Below are 27,431 nucleotides of genomic sequence, written 5' to 3'. Positions count from 1 at the left end.
GCAAGGAAGGAATATACTCTATGTCGTAGTAATCCTGCATGAGACCGTTCACGAGATGCACCAAAAAAAACATGAGTGGAGTAGTATGCAAAATTGACTTTGAAAAAGCCTATGATAAGGTTAAATGGTCTTTCCTCCAACAGACCTTAAGGTGAAAGGTTTCTCCGATAAATGGCGTTAATGGATCCACAATTTTGTAACTAGAGGTAGCGTGGCCATCAAAGTCAATGATGATGTAGGCCATTACTTTCAGACAAAAAAAAGGACTACGACAAGGTGACTCCATGTCCCCAATGTTATTTAACATTGTTGCTGACATGTTGGCCATTCTGATTGAGTGCGCCAAGCAGGATGGACAGACTGCAGGAGTAGTGCCACACCTTGTGGATGGCGGCCTCTCTATTCTGCAACATGTCGGTGACACAGTTCTTTTTATGGAACATGACCTGGACAAGGCTCGAAACCTTAAACTCTTGCTTTCAGCGTTTGAGCAAATGTCGGGTCTTAAAATTAACTTCCATAAAAGCAAACTTTTCTGCTTGGAGAAGCCGTTGAGGCGGCGGCCGATTATGCTGACCTGTTGGTTGCGCACATGGCCATTTCCCGATTAAATATCTGGGAATACCGATTAATTATCGACGTCTCACCATTGCGGAGTGGAAGCATGTAGAGGAGCAGTTAGAGAAGCGGTTAAGCAGCTAGAAAGGCAAGCTCCTCTTTGTTGGAGGACGGCTGATTTTGATTAACTTTGTACACACAAATATGGTTCTCTATATGCGTTCTTTCTTCCAACTCCCAAAAGGGGTCCTGCAAAGACTGGACTATTTCAGATCCAGATTCTTTTGGCAAGGAGAAGGGAAAAAGAAAAAATATAGACTAGCTAAGTGAGTGTGGTTTGTAGGCCGAAAGATCAAGGTGGCCTTGGAATTCATGACCTGCGGGTCAAGAATGAGGCTCTCCTTAGTAAATAGTTGGTCAAACTTCTCACTGAGGATGGTGTTTGGCAAACCGTACTGCGCAACAAGTATCTAGGCCACAAGGCGGGGTCTCAGGCATATTGGAAATATGGCGACTCGCACTTTTGGGCTGGCCTAATGGCGGCAAAGAAACATTTCTTTTGCTTTGGGTCTTTCGCGATAAAGGACAGGTCGGAGATTCGTTTTTGGGAAGACATCTGGCTAGGCGGTGCCAGTCTCCGAGAACAATATCCAGCCTTGTACAACATTGCTCGCAATAAGAATAATACTATTGCGCAGGTGCTCAGTTCATCCTCCCCCCCCCCCCCCCCGAATATTTCGTTCAGGCGGGATTTGACTGCCCCTGACTTATGTCATGGCATAATCTTTTGTCCCGTCTGGATGCGATTAGCCTGACAGAAGGTCGGAATGTGTTTCGCTGGAACCTTACTCCATCAGGGTCTTTCACCGTAGACTCTATTTATTGTGCGCTCACGTATTCTAAGGTACCGGTGAGTAATAATAAGAAAATTTGGAGGTCGAAGATACCACTAAAAGTTTAAGTCTTCATGTGGTATCTTCGTAGGGGAATTGTGCTAACCAAAGACAACCTCGCACGGTGCAATTGGTAAGGGAGTAAGAAGTGTTGTTTTTGTACTCATGATGAGACAATCAGACACCTCTTTTTCCAATGCAACTTTGCACGTTCTACGTGGTCAGTCATCCAAATAGCGTCAAGTTTATATCCGCTCACAAGTGTTGCCAATATTTTTGGTCATTGGTTGGACTGTATTTCAGATAGGTTCAAAACGCTATTGAGGGTGGGAGCGTATGCCTTACTATGGTCGCTTTGGCTATGTAGAAATGATTTTGTATTTAATGACAAAAATGCTTCTCCTTTGCAGGCTATTTTTTGTTGTATGCACTCGCTTCGTACGTGGTCTATGCTACAACGAGCGGAGGTCCAACCGATGTTCAAGACGGTGTGTACGCGGTTGGAGCAAGTGGCTGCGGAGGTTTTTACCCAACATGAGTGGCAGCATAACCTCTGGATCGGTCCATCTCACCTTTCGACATAGGCACAGTGTCGGTCTATAGGACTCTACTATTGCCGATTTGTCAGTTTTCGTTTTCTTCTGGTTGTCAGACTTTTGATGTTCTACTGTGTGCATCCTAATTATGCAGAGGCCGGGTGTTACTCATAATGCTTTGTATCCATTTGGTGCTACATTTTAAGTTAATAAAATCCCCATTTATCAAAAAAATGAAGATTAGTGGACATGGAGTCGTCCCGCTAACTAACTCCTAATCGTTTCTCTTACAAAAAGAAACTAACTCTGAATCGACTGGGCTAGAATTGGCAAAAACCGTGACAAACAACTAAGATGAACGTGCATGCATACATAGAACCACAAATAAGAATGAACCTCAGAGAAAGTCAAGTAGGCAATATACATAATCACATGCGCCCGGTCGGTGTTTTGCCTGTCCAAAAGAACTTTTTTGTGCAGGTCTCCTTTGGTGCTGTACCTTTTAAGTACAAGGATCACAAGATCCCTGTTGAAATTAATTGCAGATGGCCCTTTTGACTCTCATGGCTGAGCAGGCTGTTGCGGTCACTCTCTTCCCACAGCTGAAGACGACGACTCATGCTATGCCTGCATCCACATTCTACTACGGCAAGAGCCAGCACCATTCGCCTATATAAATACCGTTGGCGTCGCATATGCAACACCTCCATGATTCCGACGAGTTGCCAAATAACACCAGTACGTACAGTACCATGGCATCCGGTGCTTCACGAACCGTCAGGTGAGCGCGCGTCTTCCCGATCATTCCCGCATGCATGTCGCTGATCATGCTCGATCGTTTTACCGCGGTGCTAAGATTTACAGCTCCGGGCGCGTTGCCGACTGCCGTTTCAGGTTTCAGAACGACGTCGACGTGAAGCACTTCAGAGCGAGCCCTCTCGAGAGCCCGCAACCACCGCCGGGCAGAAAGCGCAGCAGGTCCCATGACCCGAGGCGGTGCTGGCCGGGATCCCGTGACTCCCCGGAGAAACCGCGCGCGCGCACGAGCGGCGGCAGGGCCCTCAAAGACAGGGTGCTGTCGCGGGCCTTCTCGGAGGAGCTGGAGTCGCTGATGCACGCCGGCGGCGACCGCCACCTCTTCTTCTTCTTCGACCCGCGCGGGCAGGTGATCCACCGGTGGCACAAGGTGTTCCTGGCCGCCTGCCTCGCGTCGCTCTTCGTGGACCCGCTCTTCCTGTACCTGACGGGGACGCGGCGGGACGCGTGCGTCGGCTTCGACTACTCGCTGGCGCTCACGCTCTCCATGATACGCTCGCTGCTGGACGTCTTCTACGCAGCGCACATCGTCATCCGCTTCCGCACCGCCTTCATCGCGCCGTCCTCGCGGGTGTTCGGGAGAGGGGAGCTCGTTATCAACCCGTACCAGATCGCCAGGCGGTACCTTGCATGGACCTTCTGGTTCGATCTGTTCACCGCACTACCACTGCCGCAGGTACGTTCTACTTGTACGTATCATCTCATTGATTTTTTTTTTGAAAGGAGGCAAAAAACTTGCCTCATTCATTGATTGATTGTTTGCAAAACGTAGTACTATAGAGAACTGATTTTTCTGCAATCGAACACCATTCGCGGACTAGTTCGCGGCCAGTCATACGAGAGTCGGCCATCCAATAAGGCTCGCATACATTTTAAGCCTTATTTCAACAAACCGAACAATGTTTACCAAACATGATGGAATTCAGTAAAATTCAGATATAATTTACATAAAAACCAAGCCTGCAACACTCAAAGTAATTATAGAAAATAGCATAATGCATTCATGCAAATATCTCAAGTACAACAATAGTTTAAATTTAATGAGATAACCGAATGTTCAATAAGTTTTTTGAAAAAATCTATTCCAAATTCAACGGTATTAGAGTCAGAACCGACAGATGTCGTCTCACACAAACTGTCTTTGAACTTCATGCCACAACGTATGTGCGTGAATGGCCTGCCTCGGTCTTGTAGCACATCATGACACCGCGTACAGGCTATACAACATGTACATCAATATTGAGGTCATGTTCGGTTCACGGGAATTTAAAACATAGGGAATAAGAGAAATAGAGGAATGGCAGATGAATGTAGGTGTAAAACATAGGAGTTACAGAATGGAGGGAACGGCAGAACAAACAGTACGAAGTGTGTTCGGGTTGAAGAGAGAGTATGGGAAAAACCATCGATTCTACAGTTATGCTATATTTTTTAATCGGCAAAGTAGTGATTTACTTTTGTCTGCACCTCAAAAACCTCCTCTCACTCAATATTTTATTCATATTCACACCGCACTTCTGCCTTCTTGCCTCGGGCTTCCGCCAAAACAAGAGGTTGGGGTGGATTTTTTCAATCCCGTGAAATCAGTAGGGAACGACACGCTCCAGGAACTTTTCCTCTAGAACACGGTTCTACATTCCTTTGTCCCAAACGTTGGTGATGGCAAATTTTCCAGAGGAACAACTTTCCTACGCCTTTCCTCCAAGTTTCCCGTGAGCCGAACGGGGCCTGAGTGAATGAATGTAGAGTAATAGGAAGCAACACTCACAATCTTGATGGTTGACGAGCCCAATAGTCACATTGTCTCCACTTGGTGAACCGCACCACAAAACTTCATGTCAGAGTTGCCAATGGTGTACCACCGATGTGTTAGTGACTTCATATTGCGTGCATGGATGACATGAATGTTGTAGGGCGTGAAGTTCTTTCGCTCATGAAACGAATCATGCAAGCTTGGCCAAAAGGCAGGGCCCTTGTTCATGCCTACAAAGTCCTCAGAAACGGCCAAACACGCATCGCATAATAACTCATGCTCGTACACCGAGTACGCCGCCATCGTGCTTCTCTAGAAAACAACAAAAAGTTCAAAAAAGGCTCGATGGCATTTAACCAAACACATGTCGGGCACGGTGTCTACCATGGATGGCGTGAGCAGTGATGCAAAGGGATATCTCGGTGGACAACATCGTAGTCCAAGGCTGACAGTCTCGTTGGTGGGGTCTACGGACATCCGAGGATGCCTGGGTGGTGGCCAAAGAGGTACATCGGCGACGAAAGATGACGAGGGGTGCGGATAAAAGGAGGGGGGCAGGGGTGGATTGGCAAAAGGGGACCGGGTGGGGGATTTCAGTGAGCCTGGGGTGTCGCAGTCCTACGTGACTGGTGTCCGAACTCCCGCAAATCACCCCACCCCCAAGTTTGCCTCTAGTTTGCAAGAAAAAAGGGCGTCTGGATCGGCCCGCAGATGGATTCAGGACCTCGTTGGAGGGCGAAAAACGTCCGGATCGGGCGGTCCAAACGGATGCGAAGGGTCAATGCAAAAACAAGAAGAAAAAAGGAAGTGGATAGAATGTTTTCTAGGAAACCTAGTGCAAATCAATCATGTGCACTGGAATTCTATGAATCAAACAAGGTGCATACGAAAAATTCCTCAAGATTATACTTCTCCAAAATTTGTTTGTAAATCCTTTTGAATCAAAGAGAACACCAATATGTTAGAGCATCTCAACATGGCTTCTAAGGGCTCCCCCATTTTCCAAGGCTCCAAATAATGCCCCGGACTTCATCAGTAGTCCTCAGTTCTCAAACTATATTTATTTTCGACTCATTTTCTCACATATGCTACATATACACTATTTGTCCCATAGCACGGTAATTCAAATTTGATATTTCTAATGCATATATTTCATTTGTATTAAAACCCACAATTTCAAACGCCCGTGTTCACACTTAAACTCATACTTTTAAACACAGAAATATACTAGTAGAAAATGCCATTCAAACATCACAAATAAGCAACAACATTAGTCATTGGCATCTAATACACTAATGTCCGAACCAGTTCCGTTTCCACCACCAGATACTAATGTACCACCAAAGCCACCATTGAGGGCATCCCCTATGCAGATGTAATGTTTGTCTCATTGCCTGCACATATGTCCTCACATTTGCCTCCAATGTGGAGACATCATAGAAAATGATCTCTAATTCTTATTTCCACATCAATCCGTAATCCTCAAATGAGAGTTTATGGTCATGAATCACCTAGTCAATCTCCATCTCTGTTCTTTCAATTTCCCTTCTTACCCATTGACCATGAGCAACTCTCCTGTAAGGCCTCCTTGTATGATCCAAATTATCCTCTGTCTGCGTATTCTCCTTTGCTTTCTTCCTACAAGTTTGCCTCTCACAAGAAGTGGTTGTCTTGAGTCGGGTGTAGGCCTATTTTGCTATCATTATTTGCTTCTTCTTCATTAACTAAATTCGGTGGAGTGGAACACTTGTTGTACCATGGCATTATGTTAGGGCCCATAACTTGAAACTTCTGATTATTCCTCAGCTTGACTTATTCTTTGGTTCCCTTAAAGATTAGATTGCATGTGGTTCAGCAAGCTAGAACAATGATGAAGTGTTAGCCAACATGCATACAATATTGTAGAAAATTATCGAGAGATAAATCAGCTTATGTGCTCTTTATATTTTTTTCCTCCTGGATGGTGATGCTTAATTTGGTCAATGGAGGTCCGAAAGTTGATGCATTCCTTTTGAGTGGTATTTCCATGGTGCTCAAGAGAGATTGCATTCCTATCAAGCTCAAAAGTGCGGTTGGCATGGAAGTTTTTGTTAATCCTCTTCCAATATGACTTCAACAATCGCTCATTGCCAACAATAGGATAATTACTAGTATCCTATATAGGCATGCACAATTACATGTCCTCCTTATGAGTGTAGTTGACTAATGTCTTCGCTAACACTTCTCCACCATGGTTTATGTTCCAGAAACAAGTGGCATTGGTATTGAAATTGCATCAGCATCAATTTCCTCGGACATCACACGAGAATCACCTCAACAAGCCATTGCAAACAACTCAATACAATGAACAAACAAAAATTGATATTGCAAATTGGCATACAAATTGGTGTAAAAGTTTAATCCCACAAAAAAAGATGTCAAAGTTTTATTGAAATACACTTCGATATAAAATTCACACTGCAAGCCGGCATGCAATGACATTGAACCCACATCTTGACATAAGACTTGATATGAAAATAACATTGAAACATAATTTGATATCAGCTTTGATACACAATTGACAAAAAGAATGCTTTTTGCATAACTATTCTACATAATTCCTCCACATATTTACACAAATTCAGCACAATCATTCAAACATGTTGACAACAAGGCCAAACTTACCTCGGCTCGGTGCTCCTTGGGAGGATGGGACCGAGAGGTAGGACGGCAGGGCTCCTCAGGATACTAGGGAAAAGAAGTAGAGTGATGAAGGAAAGGGGGGCAGAGAAGGTCAAGGGGAGCACAAACGGACGTGGTGATGCCACCCAACAGAGAGGAGGAGCCATGCGTAGGGGTGACACTAGAGGATGAGAACAACCTGTACAGAGAGGAGTTTCATGAAAGGACAACAACGACAACGGGGTGGAAAATCCTAATCCAGAGACAGTGTAGATCTGGCAGAGGGGAGACAGTGGGCGGGGTGGGAGCTAAGGACCGCCACGAGCTCGCGGACTCACGGGAGGGGTTAGAGGCGAGGGATAGAAAATTATTCCGTCGTCTGATTGGCTGAATTTCAGTGCCCTGTAGCACACCTATGGGTGAAGGGGCTAGGCAGAGGGAATGGGTGCCTCCCCATTTTACAGGGCTAGTAGTGGCTCTGTTGGATTTGACTTTTCAAATTCATGCTTTGACTGTAACTCTCATACGATATTTAGGTCATGGTTACGAAAATAATGCGGAAGTGTTTTTGAGTACGAAATTTATGGTATTTTATCCGACTAATTGATGATCAAAACACAAAATAGACAATTAAATTGTCTCTTCTTTTCAGGGTTGGAGGAAGTAGCCCAGTGAGTGTGCGCGTGCGTGCATGCGTGCGTGCGTGTGTGTGTGTGTGTGTGTGTGTGTGTGTGTGTGTGTGTGTGACATATCTTTTTCACTTTGTGACACATATGATAAAATATGAAACAAAAAGAAAGCTGACGAAACTAGATAAAAAACAAAGGATGGTTAACTTTTTCTTTTACTTGTACACGACCAAAATTTATGTTACTCCCTCCATCCCACAATACAGTTTTGCAAAGCTAAACAATTTAAAACAAGAAACTGCGATTTAGAACTAGGAAACAAGACTAACTTCGACAATTTTCTCAAAGAAGGGGCTGTTTGGTTCTAGGCCTAGGAGTGCCACACTTTGCCATACAATGTTACCAAACTTGCCTAAGGTTAATTCTTCAAAATGAGAGCCACAAGTTGGCAAGCCTAAGTGAATATTGCCACACTTTTTGTGTGTATGTGATATGGGACCATAGTGTGGCTTGCCTAAAATGTGGCTTGAACCAAACACACACCTAAGTTGGTCAAACTTGCCTAACCTTAGGTGTGGCAAACTTTGGCAAACTTAGTCTCAAACCAAACAGCCCTAACTTTTGATAGTGTGGCATTAACCCAGATGAGAATGAAGTAATATGTTTGAACTTGAAATTTCGCATGGCAATAGATCATCACCTTTTAACACCATTAATTTTTTTTCTGAGATATTTTTAAACTTCAGAACATTTTTTTCGCGTGGTTTTCATCGGTTTCCATCTAATGTTGGTTTTCACGTGATATTTTCCGTGTCGTATATACGATGATCGAGGTAAAAATCAGGTGATACACTTTTTTTCTTTTGGTTGTACACGAAGAATCATTAGGATACTTTGGTGCAGTTTGTGTTGTGGGTGGTGGTGCCGAAGCTGAGGGAATCCGCGATCACAAACATAAAGAACGTGCTCCGCTTTAGCATCATTTTCCAGTACCTGCCGCGGCTGCTACAGATCTTCCCGCTGACGAGGCGGATCGTGATGGCGACAGGGGTCATGACCGAAAACGCCTGGGCCGGAGCAGCCTACAACCTCATACTCTACATGCTAGCCAGCCACGTGCGTTGCCTTGATTTCTCCCTCTCTCGTCTCCAAGCAAAATAAATTTCTTTCTTGAGTGGTGACCATTATCAACTGGGCGTTGCGTGCGTGCAGGTGCTGGGAGCACTGTGGTACCTCTTCTCGGTGCAGCGGCAGGAGTCGTGCTGGCGGCAGGCGTGCCGCGTCGAGGGCCCGCCGTGCCAGGACCGCTTCTTCGACTGCACGAGCACGGTGAGCAGCAACCGGAGCGTCTGGTACGCGCTCACCAACGTCACCAGGCTCTGCGCCCCCGGCAACAACGGCTTCTACCAGTTCGGGATCTTCGGCGAGGCGCTGGACGCGCAGCTCACCACCTCCTCCTTCACGCACAAGTACTTCTACTGCTTCTGGTGGGGGCTCAAGAACCTCAGCTGCCTGGGCCAGAACCTCAACACCAGCCTCTCCATCGGCGAGATCAGCTTCGCCATCGTCATCGGCGTCCTCGGCCTCGTGCTCTTCGCGCTGCTCATCGGCAACATGCAGTCCTACCTCCAGGCCACCATGGTGCGGCTGGAGGAGTGGCGGACCAAGCGCACGGACATGGAGCGCTGGATGCAGCACCGCCAGATCCCGCAGCCGCTCAAGGAGTGCGTCAGGCGCTACCACCAGTACAAGTGGGTGGCCACCCGCGGCGTCGACGAGGAGGCGCTGCTCGAGGACCTCCCCATGGACATCCGCCGCGACATCAAGCGCCACCTCTGCCTCGACCTCGTCCGCCGGGTGCCGCTGTTCGACGAGATGGACGAGCGCATGCTGGAGGCCATCTGCAAGCGCCTGCGCCCGGCGCTCTACACGCGCGGCACTCGGCTGGTGCGGGAGCTGGACCCCGTCGACTCCATGCTCTTCATCATCAGGGGCCACCTCGACTCCAACACCACGCAGGGCGGGAGGTCCGGCTTCTTCAACTCGTGCCGCATCGGGGCGGGGGAGTTCTGCGGGGAGGAGCTGCTGACGTGGGCGCTCGACCCGCGGCCCGCCGAGGCGCTGCCGAGGTCCACGCGCACCGTGCGCGCCGTCTCCGAGGTCGAGGCGTTCGCGCTCGTCGCCGATGACCTCCGCTTCGTCGCCTCGCAGTTCCGCCGCCTGCACAGCGCGCGCATCCGCCACAGGTTCCGCTTCTACTCCCACCAGTGGCGCACCTGGGCGGCGTGCTTCATCCAGGCCGCATGGCGCCGCCACAAGCGCCGACGCGCGTCCATGGAGCTCAGGGTGCGCGAGGGCGGCAGCGAGGCGTGGCCGGGAGGGAGCGTCAGGCGCCGTCGGCACAGTTGCGACGGCAAGGCGCTCAAGAAACCCACGGAGCCGGATTTCACGGTGGAGCAAGAGGAATGAAATGTTTCTTGCTTTGCTTTCTGAACTAGGAGGGTGTTTGTTTTCAGAAATTTATTGGCTTAGGACTTAAAAAAGTTCATATAAGTCTCATCTAAACCAAACAGGAGGGACTTATAGGGACTTAAAATGGGCATTTGGGACTTATAAAATAAGACTCTCAAGAAGGGACTTATAGGGACTTATAGTTGTAATATGGTCTTGTAGGGACTTATAAGTCCCAGGAACCAAACAGGTAGGGACTTTTTAGGGACTTGAGAGTTATAAGTTGGGACTAAAAAAAAGTCCTAGGACTTATGAACCAAACAGGGCCTAGCAATGGCGTCACTAGTTTTTGCGAAAGTCAAACTTCATAAGCTTTAATCAAAATTTTGGAAAATTATCAAAATCTATAATATCAACCATACACCATATATGGAATATATTTTATGATGAATCTAACGATATTATCATATTATTGATGTTAATAAATTTTTCTATAAATTCGGTCAAAGTTCACAAAGTTTGGCTTTAAAAAATTTCTAATACGCACTATGTTTTAAGACGAATGGAGTACAGTTGTTGGAGTGAAGGTTCTTAGGATTGACTCTTAAAAAAGATTCTTAGGGTAGTGTTCATGTAAGCTATTTATTTTTCCGATAAATGATAATGTATTACTGCCAAGTTAATACCAAATACATCCTATCCTTGCCATAAGACAATGTCAAAACCAGTCAACACATCTACAAGAATAGACACTGTCAAATTATTGAAAATGATCAAGAAGGAACATACACCCCGGTTTTACGTCAAAGCGATTACATCATATAACAACAACCTTTAACATCAACGCATGACATCTAGGATGACACATGGCAGTAGGATAGACTGGGCGCCACATGGGTCTTCAGACATACCCCCACTGAGATTGGATCTTGTTTCTATGGGTTGGGCATCCCTTTTTTCTTCTGCTCGGGCTATCACGTGCATGCATTGTAGAGTATGTGTGTAATGATCCCCCCCTCCCCCCCCCCCCAAGAAAGTATTCCTCTTCAACTTCTTCTATCAATGAAAAGGCATGCAAGCTTTGCGTATTTGCGACAAAAAATCTTTAAAATCAACCACCTTCATTGGCAACAGCAGAAGGTGAGAAAGGTTCTCCAAAACAACAACAAAAAACAACACTAAGAAGGGGAAAACGATTAAGGCCCACCATCACTAAATCGAACTGTTAAAGACGAGAACATGAGTTTTCCACTGGGAGAAACTTTGAGCGACATCTTCATAAAAGAACAATGTGTGATCACCATCATTCCTAGGTACAACCAACAATGGTAGGACCTAAGGATTTTCACCTCGAAGCTTGCCAATATTTAGGGAGCACCACCAAACCGGAGTCATTCTATCATGCATCCCCCCTCCCCATTGACATGCCTCCTATCTTTGATAACACAGAAAATGAATCAAAGGTATCCTTTTGCAAGCCTTGCGAAGAGGATATGAGTAATTGGGATTTCCTTGTGGAAATGCTTGCTTCTCGAGGCTTCGGTGATAAATGGATAACTTGTGTTATATCTTCCATTCAACACAGCTCTTTTGTGTCAGAATTAACGATATTATGGGGCCATATTTTATGGGGGGTGGGGGGGGGCAAAGGTTTAAAACAAGGAGATCCCATTTATCCCATGCTTTTTAACCTGATTGCCGATGTTTTTTTCTCGCATGTTAGCTAAGGCAGCCAAAAAAACATAGTCGAGGTTGTCCCCAACATCATTCCTGATGGTTTGGTTAGTTTGCAGTATGCTGACGATACGATGCTATTCCTGGACCCCGATCCTAATTATGCAAAAAAAAACTCAAGTGGCTCCTGTCTTGCTTTATCCAACTGTCGGGGATGAAAATTAATTATGATAAGTGTGACTTGGTGACTATTAACCTGGATGTAGATAATGCTGACCTCTTGTCACAAATTTTTTGGTGCAAGTTGGGGGATTTCCCTATTAAATACCTAGGAGTTCCTTTGCACTATCTCAAGTTAAGAAGGGAGGACCTGCAACCTATCATAGATAAGATCACTAAGAAAATATGAATATGTGGATGGAGGGGCACACTTTTGAGCTATGAGGACACAAGAATCTTCAATGATCACCGATCTAGTGTCGAAGTAGACGATACATCTGAGGCATCAACGCATAAAAATCTAGCAAAAATAAAATTTTAGAAATTTAAGTAGGAGGACATAACTGGCGGAGAGTGGGTAAGTTTCAAAGAAGCGTACAGATGCAAGTTCCGTGGGACATAACTTAACGGGTGGGCTAAGTTCACGAGGAAACAGGAGGTAAGTTTGGTAGCTTGACAGAAAAAGAACTAAAATCTTATGAGTAACAATGAAATAGAAAAATCATTGCGGTTGAAAGAACGAAAAAGTTGTGGTACCTGGTAAGAGAAAATATGAATCGAAAGATGGATATTTGAGAGACGACATCATGTATCATAGGAAGATAAAAAGTTGGCAAAGGGGGTGTAGCAATTTCTGATGGGAAAAACGATGACCTGCGAAATGACAGAACATGAGAAACTGATGAGTTAACATCAGGTAAAGCAAATTAAATGCACGAAAAAAGAAAGAAGACGATCAAAGGATTGAAAGGAAGAAATAGAAATGGCTCGAAGTACTGAAAGCTCAGAGGTTCAAAAAAGGTTGACCAATAAAAAAGGTATCAAACAATACAGGGAGATGCACCGTAGGTACAAAAAGACGGACGTACAAGAACAGTTGGGTGAAGTATGTAGAAAAAAAACATGTATATTGTCTCGTGTTTTTTTAACATAGTATAGACGCAAGCGCTCATACATACGCGCATAAATTCACGCCTATGAACGCCCACACGCACATCCTGCTCCTATAAGCACCTTCGAGAGACTCAGTCAGCATATTATCTTGAGATTTATGAAGTCACCGTAGACGTCTCGTCGTCGACGGAAACGTCTCCTTCTGAAAACGTATTGTCGAAAACCTGAAATAAATCCAGGAATAATGCGAGCACCGGGACTTCAACCCTGATGGGCTGGGATACCACTGTCCCTCTAACCATCCAACCACAACCTCCACTACTTATGAATAATCAAACATTGTTTTCACTAAACGCACCCAACAAAACACACACAGACGCACTACCACCATTTGCTTAGGCCCACTAATCTTAATCTAACAGCTAGCTTTACCCTAATGTGTTTTTGGATGCGCACTTAGTAATTTGCGTTGACTGACCATGCTTCACCTGGAGGAAAACAAATTCCATGCGCCCGCAATCGCAACTCCTACAATCACGCAGCCCACGCAGAAAAGAAAAGAAACAGGTCGCCCGGCAGATCTCAAACGCGTCATTCGCAACCTCCACCACGCCCCACCCACGACATCCCGATCGCATGATGCCTAGGGCTTGACGATGCCCTCCTCTACCCACCGTCTCATCCACATCGTGGCTGCTGGTGTCGAGCACCATGCAGAGCTGCCTCGCGGGACAGCCAAGGCCAACGTGAGAGAAGTATGTGTCGCTGCCCTACTTGACGCCGGACACCACCAGCCCCTGTATCTCCGTCGTCGAAGCCTCGAAGATCGGCATGGTGTTGTCCGGATTCAGGTCGGCGCGGGAGATCCCATCGGCAGCCAGAGATGCGCGCGCTGATAGTGCGGCGGCCCAGGCTGATTCGACGCGTAGGTGGGCGAGCACGAGGGGCATGTGGCTCTGATGCCGGCCTTGCTCCTCCTGGATGAAGTCCCTAGAGTGGAGCCGCAAGGCGAGCCCGCTCTTCCCACTGGAATGCTGCTCCCCAGCAAGAACATTGGTGTCAGTCGCAGAGAGGGGCTGGTGGAGGTGGACGGCGTCAGTGCTGACGGCTGCGCTGATGCTGCCCCGCCGGATCACACAGCTCCCCAAAATCCGGCTTCGTAGATCATGAAGGTGGAACTGTACTTTCTTCCGTGATGGTATCCAGCTTTGTCGGCGGCCGCTGTGGCGCTGCCCTGCCCGATCACAGATAAGTTGCTGCGGCGGAACAGACTCAGGAAAGATGGACGAGCTCTGGAGTTCCATCACCACATAGCTGATATGGGTCGTAAGTGTTGGGGAATGTTGCATGGGAAACAAAAAAAATCCTACCGTCACGAAGAACCAATCTAGGAGATGACCATCTACGAGAGGAGAGATTGGATCTATATACCCTTGTAGATCGCTAAGCAGAATCATTAAGAAACGCGGTTGATGTAGTCGAACATCTTCGCGATCCAATCACGATCCGTCCCGCGAACTCCCGATCCAAGTGCCGAACGGACGGCACCTCCGCGTTCAACACACGTACGGCTTGATGACGCCTTCACCTCCTCGATCCAGCGAGCGATGGTGAAGTAGTGGCTCGAGTCCTCCGGCAGCACGACGATGTGGTGGCGATGGTGGTGGCGGAATCTCAGCAGAGCTTCGCTAAGCACTACGGAGAGGAAGAGGGATGCGAGGGAGAGGAGAGGCAGCACCGTGGTGTGGAGATGTGCTCTGGGGTGCGGCTGCACTCTCTCTACCTCTCTATATATAGGGGGAAGGGAGGAGGAGGAGGCGCCCTAGATCCAATCTAGGAGTGGTGGCCAAGGCAGATGGGATCTCCCCTAGGGTGACTTGCCCCCCAAGCCGGGAGGTGGGAAGCCCTAGGGGGCGCCCCCAACCCTCTTGGTTACATGAGATGGGGTGGGGGGGGAGCGCTCAGCCCCTTAGTGGGCTTGTTTGCACCCTCGCCTTGGCCCATGAGGCCCCCAAACACCCCCCCCCCCCCGAAACCCCTTTCGATGACGCTGGTCATCACCCGGTACCCCCGGAACAATTCCGAACTCCAATACCCTGCATACAATATATCGATCTTCACCTCCGGACCATTCCGGGGTTCCTCGTCATGTCCAGGTTCTCATCCGGGACTCCAAACAACCTTCGGTAACCACCATAATGACTCAACTATACTTATATCGTCACCAAACGTTAAGTGTGTAGACCCTGCGGGTTCGAGAACTATGCAGACATGACCGAGACACCTCTACGGTCAATAACCAATAGCGGGACCTGGATGCCCATATTGGTTCCTACATATTATACGAAGATCTTATCGGTCGAACCTCGATGTCAAGGATTCAGCTAATCCCGTATGTAGTTCCCTTTGTCTATCGGTATGTTACTTGTCCGAGATTCGATCATCGGTATCTCCATACCTAGTTCAATCTCGTTACCGGCAAGTCTCTTTACTCGTTCTGTAATACAAAATCCCGTGACTAACTCATTGGTCACATTGCTTGCAAGCTTATTGTGATGTTGTATTACCGAGTGAGCCATGAGATACCTCTCCGTCATATGGAGTGACAAATCTCAGTCTTGATCCATGCCAACTCAACAGACACCCTCGGAGATACCTATAGAGCACCTTTATAGTCACCCAGTTACGTTGCGACGTTTGGTACACACAAGGCACTCCTACGGTGTCAGTGAGTTGCATGATCTCATGGTCATAGGAACATATACTTGACATGCAGAAAAATGATAGCAATAAACTTGATATGATCATATGCTATGTTCATAGTTTGGGTCTTGTCCATCACATCATTCTCCTAACTATGTGACCCCGTTATCAAATGACAACTCATGTCCATGGCTAGGAAACCATAGCCATCTTTGATCAACGAGCTAGTCCGGTAGAGGCTTACTAGGGACATGTTGTTGTCTATGTATCCACACATGTATTTGAGTTTCCGGTCAGTACAATTCTAGCATGGATAATAAACGATTATCATGAATAGGGAAATATGTTAATAACCAATTTATTATTGCCTCTAGGGCATATTTCCAACATTAAGTTCCTACTATGCTCCTATCAGTACTTGTGTTGTTCGTGCCACACTAAGCCTAACCTGGGATGTGTTCTTCATTTTCGGCTGCAGAACAGTTTCCCCATTAATTAAGGATGTACGTGTAATAATATAGTCAGGCCATGATGCCAGATCGGAAGGCCCATCACACTATAGGTCAAGACTACATCCAGTCATTGATCAAATTATTATTCATCAGTTGATCCCATACTTTAGCTGGTCTAGCTGTTGCACTGAATATATTGAAAATACTAAATATATTCATTACTTATCATGATGCATTTCTATGGAATATAAGATCAGTTTATTGATACAGTACAATCTTTACTATCTTGCACAATAGTGGACATATTTCTAAATATGTACAAAAGAACACCAAGTTATATGATTAGGTAAACTATAAATTTTACAAATCTCCAAAATTACGGTCCCATTTTCAACTTCGCTCCGGGACCCGAAATTCGTGTAGACGGCAGCATCACTGCAGCCAATGGGAAGGTGGATGGTGGATGGATGGGGATGGAGATGAGATCTCACGCCATTCTGGTGCTTCCCTCAGCAAGTTCCGGGAGGAAGAGCGGGGAGGCAGAGAGGGGATGGAGTGGGTAACAAGAGAGGGCTAGGGAGGATGAAGAGGATAGAGAAACCCTGGAAGCGTGCTGGTGAAGTTAAGGCCTCCCCAACCCCAAGCAGCCCTAACCTACAGTAGCAAAGTGTGCATCCATTGAAGTAAACCAGGCATTGCTTTTGTACACTACTAATGATTGTAGGATTATATTTCGGAAGGAACCAATTTTTCATGGTCACGACAACCATGATCATATTTTCAAATAGCCAAGGTTAGTCACAATTGTCTTTTATTTTCTTGGAAAAGGTGTGTGCATGCATGCTGAACATCATCTTTCACTTTTTTACTTCAATGTACTGCCGTCAGTAAGAAGGTCCTTTTGTACTTATGAGCAGGTGCTACATACATATCAACTTAATGTTTATTTGAACAAATGCAGAATTGTGATTGATCCTCAGCTAGAGGCATCGATTGGGAGTGAACTCACACTATGAACATCTTATTTTTATGACGTAACCATAACACATTTTGCGATAGGAGATCACAATTTTCTTGGTTGACATGCATCCCTATCATAGGCATAACAGGAAACCTTGGTCTATATGATGGAGACCCTGGAAGATAACGTGGAGAATTACAGTAGGTTATGGACATCTTTGAAAGTTGTTTGTCACATTGATTTTTCTCAATAGATTCATACTAAGGCATGGGTTTATCTGAATGCCCAACATATTCTATGGCTGCAATTGTATGTCAGGGGGTTACAGTTATCACAAGACTAATGACACGTGATTTTTTAGACTTCTGGAGTGTTGTACATATGCAAAAACTTTTGAAGGTGCGTGTCATCAACTTCTGGATTTTCTTTATTTGCGTCTCTTGTCCATTTTTCTTGGTCATATAAATCTTAAGGTAGTCTACTTACACACCAATGAGCTTCCATAAATTAATAATACGATCATTTATCGTAGTACTATGAACTTTTATTTTCACGAAATTACAATATTTATTATGAGTAAGTGTAGTTCTAACTTCAATGGTTTGCACAACTGATTTGTCTGTTGGTGAGTTCTCTAACTGGTTTCACATGTACTTGGTACAGTCGCAGGAGCGAGGATGTCATATTAGGCAGATTGATGGTTTGCTTCTGTATGAACTTGCAATGTTTTGTTTCTTAGATGCACAAACTTGTATCTCGGAACTTTGATGAATTATGTCATTTGATCAGCTTATGTGGAAACTACTAATTTTTATTGCCTCACACACACTTGCATTTATTTTTTGCTTGGTGCTTATTGGCAATGGTCCATTTGTAGGTACCAACTAGAAGAAATTAAGATTGAAGATATATATATTTCGTGATTGGAAATATTGTACCTCAAATTTAGTTTAGTTTGGTAGTTAATGATCTTTGGTAGTTGCTAAGCAATGGACATGGGCATGTTGATTCATAAAGCACAATATTTCCAATCATTTGTATGACTTAGGAATTAGGAATTATATACTCTTTATTATTATGTTTCCGATGAACATATTTTAGTCGACTTGTGCGTTGCACGTGCATACTTACTAGTATGTACAAGAAAAACATGTATATTTTCTCGTGTTGAAATGGTCCCGAATTTGCATCCAATTTTTAGCCAATTTCCCCATGTTTGTATCCTTTGAGCGCACGCCCATTAAGTAGCGATCAAATCAAGGAAATCGATCAAACGATCCCCGTGCCAGCCCAAATCATGATCTTCACCAACTTGGATTTGGAAGCTGTTGGTGCAGAGGTAAGCAAGTCAGTCTCGGGTGGGAAGTCAGCACTATCAACTCAGGCGGGTCTTCAGTCCAAAGAAAAAGAAAGCGGTGGTCTGTACTTGAAAATAAGACTCTACTTTTTGATTGAAATAGGACTGTATTAGCATCTGCAAAAAGCAAAACATGACCTATCGTGTAGTCTTCGGGTGTCGATCCACAGGGAAAAAATGGGAGAACTTGTTGGTTTGCACAAGTTCAAATATCTTGGCCTAACCTAACTTGTAGAAACCCGCGGCCTAAATTAAAGACTAATTCTAAATGCAATCTGGTTGGTTCTTTGCGCCGAGTTTTGGCGTAGCAGCGATATTTCGATTCATCCTTTTCTTCCAAGGATTTCATAATTGGACGTTGAACCCATTTCATATGATGGGAGTTGCCGGAGTATTAGGTGCGGCTCTGCTATGCACTATTCATGGAGCGGCCGTAGAAAACACTCTATTTGAGGACGGTATAAGTGCTGGATTTGAACTATTAAAATTAGTGAATTGGCGGGAAAAGCATGAATGAAGGTTGGGACAGAAAGGGGAGAGGAGAGCCCGGACGAGGAAAACAAGCACCCATTTTAGGATTCTAAGAAACAAGCAATACTTTTCCATCTTGAACTGAACTGAACGCCAGAACAATTTTTTGGATCATGGCACATATAAAACGGTTGGAGAAGGATGCACAGGTGCGTGGCCCGCGATTTTTTGCCATTTCGTTGCTTGTTTGATCACGTTGGGTTGGGTGTAGCAGGAAACATAAATGCAGCGTGTTTGAGCTGTGCTCGGATTCGGACTGGAGACGCGTCGCCGCGTTGCGTCGAGGGGGAGTGCGCGCCACGAAAAAAAAAGGGAGACCGCGTCGCCGCGTTGCGTCGAGGTACAGCAGGAAAGAAACTCTCCCCTCTCCCTCTGTCCTATACTACCTCGTATCCTCGTAGGAGTTGGAGCCGATCGAGTCGGTGGAACAAATGCACTGGAACTATATATACATACACAATTGCACATATCGCATAGCGTTACAGACGCCAGCCCCCTCCCTCCTCCCACGCCACCAACACCCAGCGCACAATCAACAACAATCCATCTTCCCTCCCTACTCCGGCGATCGAGATGACGCAGTACGCTGTCGCCGTGGATCCCTACGCGGGCGCCTTTGCTCGACCTCCGCCTCCCGGCTTCTTCGGCGTCGGATCCTGCGCTCGGGCCGCCAACAGGCCTGCTCGGCGACCTCCGCCTCCCGGCTTCTTCGGCATCGGATCCTGCTTTCGCCCGGCTGCCGACGTGCCAGCTCGTCGACCTCCGCCTCCCGGTTTCTTCGGTGCATGCCGTCCCAGGGTGCTCCCACCAGCGCCGTGCGAGGTGCCCATGCCCCCAAAATTCTCAAAGCCCACGGCACCGGCACCAGCGCCGGTCTCCTGCGTCGCCGCCGCCTCCACAAAGCTCCAGCGGCTATGCCCTGACTACGAAGACGACATCGACCACAACCTCCGGTGCTCGACATGGAGCGCGATATGGTGGAGGCGCTCGGGTACCAGCTCGGCGGCCCCACGGCGCACACCTTCCTGGGCCACTTCATGAGGTACGCCGAGGGGAAGGACAAGACCAAGATCCTGCCATTGGCGACTCGCCTCGTTGATCAGTCTCTGCTCAACTATACGTGCCTCCGCTTCTTGCCGTCCGTCGTGGCGGCGTCCGCGATATTCCTCGCGAGGCGGACCCTGAATACGCCCGACGTCCTGGCGTGGAACACGGAGCTGACGGAGCTGACGGGTTACAACTGCTCGGACATGACAGCCTGCGTGCTTAATATGTTCTTCTTCTCGCGCTCGCTCATCTGTAGCCCTCCTTCTTGATCATCGAGGAGAATCACCAAGACAGAGCAGTTTTGTTACATATTAAGTTTGTGATCTTGTGGAAGTTACTTGTAATGTTCATGTATACGGTATACCTGTCTGAAATTAATATGCATGTATCGTCTGTGTTTATCATGCATGCGTGAACTTGTGATGAACACATGGGCATGGCTTTTGATTGCTGGTTCTTTTTTCCTCCAAAAAACCAATTAAACATCTAGCATTTCACCACACTATTGCAAGAAAATAAATAGATGATTTTCTTCGAGGGAAGGCCATCATGGTAGTAACTTCTGTTTATTGACAAAAAATTTGCCTCATCCATTAATTAATCAGAAAAGAAAGACCTATTGAATTACATTGTTTTCAGACATGCACACTCATTTAATTACATAAAAACCAGAACAACAAGGATCAAACCCACAGTTTTTTTTTTGAAAGATCCAGCTGATTGCTGGCTTGTATTGATTAATAGCAGAGAGCAGGTGGTAATACAAAAGGGTGGTTTCTGATCCAGCGATCAAAGGAGATAAAGAAGAAGAAAGAAAACAACTAGCTATGTTGCTGTGGCTACTATCTCATGGAGGGTCCCAAAATGGGTGCTCCAAAAATGTTGCTCCCGCTTGGCGCCAAAAATCAAAAGTTCTCCTGATGGCTACACTGATGCTTGCCTGTGTTGCCACTTTGCCTCTGAAAGTACACTCGTTCCTTGCCTTCCAAAGCTCGGAGAGGATGAGAATGATGGTGGTCTTGATGGCCTTCTTGTGCTTAGGTCGCGCTGCATTGATCATTTCTACGATGATGGCAGCCGGCTTGGTCTTTCTCTGCAACTGCAGTGGATGGAGCGAGCTGCATCCGTAGCCTGCTGCCGCATTCGTCCATACTTCAATCGACAGCGGGTACTGCCAGACCAAATGCATGGAGGTCTCCAAGCTTCGGACACACAGCTGGCAGGAGTATTCATTTGGCCATCCCCTGCGTTGGAGGCGGTCGTTGCACCACAATCTGTTTTTGAATAGCAACCAGTGAAAATCTTCATCTTAGCCGGTGCCCAAGTGCTCCAAATCATCTTCTTGAGGTCTGACTTAACAAAGCCTTGGAATTGAGCCTCATATGCAGAACTGGCAGAGTACATTCCTGACGCTTCATGCTTCCACTTGATAGTGTCTCTTGTGTGTTCTTGAAGCCGGATGTCAGCGGTTTGGAGCCACCTGTGCAATCTGGTCGTCTCAGTCCAGATGTGATGGGTGTCTCCATGGGTGAGGTCTTGAATTCAAGTATCGTTTGCTAGGGCTTGCTTGACCGATCAGTTTTTCCTTCTAGAATGCTTGAAGAGAGTGGGAAAGGTTGTCTTTAGGTTGCCCGAGCCTGTCCATGCACAGTGTCAGAAGGATGCCATTTCGCCATTGCCTAGTGTGACCGAGATGGAGGCATTGAACAAAGCTCGGTCGCCCTCATCACATGGCAGTTGCATGCCGAACCAGGGCCTGTCCGGACTTGTCCAAGACAGCCATAGCCATCGCAGCCGAAGTGCCCTACTGAAGCGGTTTAGATCCATGATTCCTAAACCACCACTTTCAATTGGAGAACAAACCACAGGCCAGGTGACTTTGCACCCCCACTAAGTTCTTCTTCTTGTGTCCAGAGAAATCTCCTTCGAACTTTGTCTATCTCGGCAAGAAACTTCTTTGGCGCCCGGAGCACTGACAGGGAAAAGGTTGGCAGCGCCGTGAGCACGCTGCAGACCAAAACCCGTCTGCCAGCGATGGTCATGAGCTTGCCCTTCCAACCCGCAAGTCTTGCTCTGATCCGATTGAGAATGAACTGGATGTGGACTAGGCGCAGTCTGGTGAGGGTTAGCGGGAGGCCAAGGTACCTTAAGGGGAATCCCACTGTTGAACACCAAAATTTCCCAAGATCTCTTGCAGGTTGATCTCATCACACCGGATGGGGGTGACCGTTGATTTTGACAGGTTTACTTGCAGTCCAGATGCCTGTCCAAAATCGTGAAGTATGTCAAGCAAGGCGTCGACCTCCGCTTTCTCCGGGTTAGCGAAAATTATGGCGACGTCAACATAGAGGCTGACTCAGAGGGAGATGTCTCTGCTAGGCAGCGGGGCGAGCAGTTCTAACTCAGTTGCTTGCTGCAGCAGATTATGGAGTGGATCAATGGCGATGATGAAGAGGAGTGGTGATGAGGACATCAATACCATTGTTACACCCACAGCCCCTGCTGCTATACATACTGGACCAATTATTAGAGCTCGTGCACGCCAACTAAATTACCAGGCACTTTCGTTTCTTGGTAATGATTCTAATGTTCATGAGAATATGATGCTGCCTAAATTGGATACATTTGTTTTGCTTACAAATGAAGGGCCTAGCTTGGAGAAGGATGAACATTGGAGCAAGAGAAAGCATGGAGATGATGTCATGCGCAAGGGGAACAAGAACGGAGTTACGAGTGATGATTTCAGGTCTTTGAAGCCACTATAACGAGTGCATGAAGCCTTGGACGAAATATACAAGATGCCACTTCATAAATTTCGTCTAGAGGCTATTATAGGTGCTGCGTCACCTTTTTATTGGGCCAGTCCCATGTAATTTCGAAATACATTAGTATAGGCTATTTTTAGAGTCCGTATGTGTGGGGAAACAAGAAATAGGGTTGATTTCGGACCCCTCCACCAAGGGCCACGAAATTCTCCCTCTCTTCCTCCATATATACAGCCCTTAGGGCACCGTTTAGACTTTGGGTTTTGTTTAGATTAAAGTTCGCCATAGCTGCAACTTCGCGTACTTCGTTTGTGTTCAACGACCAGACAAAGGCGTCACAGAACCCCACCTTGATCAATAAGGCTTTCATCTTATATTCGCAATATCCAGATTGCAATCTCAGTTTCTTGCTTGTTCTTCGTTTGCTCACAGGAAACAGACCCTCGTGGTCAGGTTGATCGTGCTCCGGCGTGGTCAATAACCTCTCGGAGTTGGTTTAGCGATTGCTAAGGCGCGACGTCCTCGCACGTTCGTAGTCGGATCGTCAAAGTCGACTTCCACAAAAGCGATATCCATATTCTCATCGAAAGACGGGACACCTTTGCCTCTATCAAGTGGTATCAGATTTCCAGGTTGCTCTGTGAGATTTTACAGTTTTTCGTAGTTTAGATCGAGTCTGTTCTTCATACCTACAATCCACGGAAAAGCCACAAAAAAAATTAGGGTTAGTTCATCATATCCGAACCAATCTGAGCATTTGCATAATCTTTTTAGGGTTTTGCTTTGTTGAATTTGCGGTTGCATCGTCGTGTCTAGTTGCTGGTCTTAGAGTCTAGTCTTTTAGAGTTTCGAGTTCTGGTCATAAGTTGTCACGCCGCCGCCGCACCATCATCATCGCCCCTGCCATCTACCACCACCGCTTATCCGCCACCGCTTCGAATCCGTATCCATATACCACCACCGCTGTCATATACCACCACCGCAGCCATCTACCACCATATATCCACCACCAATCCGAGTTCTTGTCATATTAGGTTTGTTTTCGAGATCCATCTAGATTCCGATTCGTGTTTCCTTGCCGGAGTAGGTTTCGAAAAAAAAGAGTCCGGAAACCACCCTCAGTTTAGGCCCAAAATTTTTCGAAAACGCATTTTTCGAAAAAAATTCTGGCTATCCTATTTTTAGGTGTTTCTAAGTGTTTTGAGACAGGTGCCATTATAGGAAGTTTTTTTTGACCCGTTTCCAGTTTTTGGGTCCAGGCAGTCGAAAAAAAAATTTTGGTCGAAAACATTTCATGCCCATCCTGTCATTTTGACCTAGGAAGAGTTTTGAGACACTCACCATTATAGTGATTTTTCGCAAAAAAAAGCAGCGCAAAAAAACAGCGCAAAAAAGAGCAAAAAAAATAATCCAGAGTGTGCTTTTCCCTTGTTTACGTGCCGCACCGTGATTTTGTTGGTGTTCTAGGCTCGCGTCTCTAGCACAGTCTAGCCTAGGACCAGCACAGTACCGTCGTTGAGCGTTTATTCAACTTTGCATCTCTGAATTGATTATTGCTGACCCTTTTTGCTACCATATTATAAGCCTTCCCAGCTCCACATACATCTACGTCGTGCGTTTGACTCTCCCTGGTAATCGCTCTATCCAAGCTTTGAGAGTTTTTGACTACAACGGTTGCCGATCACCGCCTGCTGCTGGGTAAGAACTGGTAAGAATTTGAGATTTGCTTGACGGATTTGTGACACCCACCACCACTTCTTAGTAGTCTGTAGGATCATATTCTTGTGTGTTTCTGTTTGCTGCTAACCATGGTAGGATCACAAGCCGATCAGACTGACTGGGAGAACCTGACGAACAAACAACTACATGATAAATTTCAGCAAATGATGAGTGGACAGGTGCAAGATGTGCTAAACAGATTTGAAGAGGCCATGAAGAAGATAGATGGCATGGAGAAGACGTTCGAAACAAAGCTCGATAACAAGTTTAATGAATTGCTCGCGCGTCTTCCACCACCACCACCCGCTACACCTAACGCACCTCTCCAACAACAACAACAACACATCCTTCCGAATCAGTATGGACGAGTGAAGCGTGTTCCTATTGAGGATGGCCAAACTTCTGGTGCTGCTGTTCATGTTGTTGATGCTTCTTTGGCTCCTGCTACTGCTGCTGCTGGTACCCAGGAGGATGATGAGTATGCGGGCGATTATGAGGATGAGGTTGATCAAAATCAGCACTACGTGCAGCCACCTGCACCACCACCAGCAGGTCGACCTCAGGTATATATTCGTAATGGTAGGCCTGCACCACCACCTCAGGTACGAGATGATGTCCATATTCCTAAACTGAAATTGAATATTCCACCATTTGAGGGTAGATATGTTCCTGATATATATCTTACTTGGGAGTTAGAAACTGAACAACGTTTTACATGTTTACAATATCCCGAGGAGAGACGGGTTGCTGCTGCTGTTTGTGCTTTCACTAGTTTTGCATGTGTATGGTGGTCTGAACATTGTAGATTATATCCTATTCCAACTACTTGGGCTGCTTTGAAAACTGCTATGCGTACTCGTTGGGTTCCACCATATTATCAACGTGAATTGCTTCAAAAATTACAGCGCTTAAGACAAGGAAAAATTCTGTAGAAGAATATTATCAGGAATTACAAACTGGCATGATTAGATGTGGTATTGTTGAGGAGAATGAAGCTATGCTTGCACGTTTTCTGGGTGGATTAAATAGAGAGATTCAGACCATTCTAGACTATAAGGAGTATACTAATATCACTCGTTTATTCCATCTTGCTTGTAAAGCTGAACGTGAAGTGCAGGATCGACAAGCATTGGCGCGAACTAACTTTTCTGCAGGCCGACCTTCATCATGGACACCGCGTGCATCTTCTACTTCAACTGCACCAGCACCTCAATCAGGTGCCTCCTCCAGTCGTGATACAAGAAAACAGGCACAACCACCATTATCTGCCAAGAGCGCACCTGCTGGGCCTGCACAGAGTTCTTCTTCTTCCATGGCATCAACAGGGCACACAAGTGATATTATTTGTCGTCGTTGTAAGGGAGGAGGTCATTATGCGAGAGAATGCAAATCTCCGCGTGTGATGATTGCTACCGCGGATGGTGGATATGAGTCCGCTAGTGACTATGATGAGGAGACTTTGGCTCTTATTACACGTGAAGAACATGGTGGAGATGATTCTGATCATGAGACGCAATACATGGCTCCTGAAGACGCTGACAGGTATGAATGTTTAGTTGCTCAACGTGTTTTGAGTGTGCAGGTCACACAAGCTGAGCAAAATCAGAGGCACAATTTGTTCCATACCAAGGGAGTTGTGAAAGAACGTTCTGTGCGCGTCATCATAGATGGAGGGAGCTGCAACAACTTGGCTAGCATGGAGATGGTGGAGAAGCTTTCTCTCACCACAAGACCACATCCACATCCTTACTACATCCAATGGTTCAACAACAGCGGCAAGGTTAAGGTAACACGTACTGTTCGTGTGCATTTTAGTATCTCTACATATGCTGATTATGTTGATTGTGATGTGGTACCTATGCAAGCATGTTCCTTATTACTTGGTAGACCATGGCAATTTGATAAAAATTCTGTACACCATGGTAGAAACAATCAGTATACTCTTGTTCATAAGGATAAAAATATTACTTTGCTTCCTATGACTCCTGATTCTATTTTGAAAGATGATATTAATAGAGCTAATAAAGCAAAACAGGAGAAGAATAAGAGTGAAAATCAGATTGTGGCAAAAGAATTTGAGCAACAAATGAAGCCTAATCATAAACCATCTAGTGTTGCTTCTGAAATTAAATTGAAAAGTGCATGTTTATTTGCCACCAAATCTGATATTGATGAGATAGATTTCAGCAAATCTGTTTGCTATGCTTTTGTGTGCAAAGAGGCATTATTTTCATTCGAGGACGTGCCTTCCTCTTTGCCTCCTGCTGTCACTAACATTTTGCAGGAGTTCGCTGACGTCTTTCCACAAGACGTGCCACCGGGATTACCGCCTATTCGAGGGATTGAGCATCAGATTGACTTAATTCCCGGTGCTTCACTGCCAAACCGTGCACCATACCGTACCAATCCAGAGGAGACGAAGGAGATTATGCGTCAAGTACAAGAGCTTCTCGACAAAGGTTATATACGCGAATCCCTTAGTCCTTGTGCTGTTCCTATTATTCTAGTGCCGAAAAAGGATGGTACATCACGTATGTGTGTTGATTGTAGAGGCATTAATAATATTACTATTCGTTATCGTCATCCTATTCCTAGGCTAGATGATATGCTTGATGAATTGAGTGGCTCTACAATATTCTCCAAAGTTGATTTGCGTAGTGGATACCATCAAATTCGTATGAAATTGGGAGATGAATGGAAAACAGCATTTAAAACTAAGTTTGGATTATATGAGTGGTTAGTCATGCCTTTTGGGTTAACTAATGCACCTAGTACTTTCATGAGATTAATGAACGAAGTTTTACGTGCTTTC

General features: G+C 46.0%; 2 protein-coding genes across 2 annotated transcripts; both read left to right on the top strand.

Annotated features, from left to right (window-relative positions):
• Window positions 1-2,708: 2,708 nt before the first annotated feature.
• On the top strand, window positions 2,709-10,744 carry LOC123137377 (protein CNGC15b). Its single transcript, XM_044557116.1, has 4 exons — window positions 2,709-2,768; window positions 2,882-3,479; window positions 8,750-8,962; window positions 9,059-10,744. Exons 1-4 carry the CDS (start codon window positions 2,740-2,742, stop codon window positions 10,313-10,315), a joined length of 2,097 nt encoding a protein of 698 aa, XP_044413051.1. The 5' UTR covers window positions 2,709-2,739; the 3' UTR covers window positions 10,316-10,744.
• Window positions 10,745-19,530: 8,786 nt separating this feature from the next.
• On the top strand, window positions 19,531-20,734 carry LOC123134208 (putative cyclin-F2-1). The gene has a single exon (XM_044553495.1). The coding sequence runs from the start codon at window positions 20,051-20,053 to the stop codon at window positions 20,402-20,404; it is 354 nt and encodes a 117-aa protein (XP_044409430.1). The 5' UTR covers window positions 19,531-20,050; the 3' UTR covers window positions 20,405-20,734.
• Window positions 20,735-27,431: the final 6,697 nt, after the last annotated feature.

Source organism: Triticum aestivum, chromosome 6B, assembly GCF_018294505.1.
Source record: "Triticum aestivum cultivar Chinese Spring chromosome 6B, IWGSC CS RefSeq v2.1, whole genome shotgun sequence".
Classification (NCBI taxonomy): domain Eukaryota; kingdom Viridiplantae; phylum Streptophyta; class Magnoliopsida; order Poales; family Poaceae; genus Triticum; species Triticum aestivum.
The sequence above is the reverse complement of the archived record's forward strand: the minus strand, read 5'-3'. Positions and strand labels throughout refer to the sequence as shown.

Coding starts and splice junctions, on each gene's coding strand:
- LOC123137377 (XM_044557116.1), top strand. CDS start 2,740: ATGGCATCCGGTGCTTCACGAACCGTCAG. Junction 3,480..8,749: donor CCGCACTACCACTGCCGCAG/GTACGTTCTACT, acceptor ACTTTGGTGCAG/TTTGTGTTGTGGGTGGTGGT. Junction 8,963..9,058: donor TCTACATGCTAGCCAGCCAC/GTGCGTTGCCTT, acceptor GCGTGCGTGCAG/GTGCTGGGAGCACTGTGGTA.
- LOC123134208 (XM_044553495.1), top strand. CDS start 20,051: ATGGAGCGCGATATGGTGGAGGCGCTCGGGTACCAGCTCGGCGGCCCC.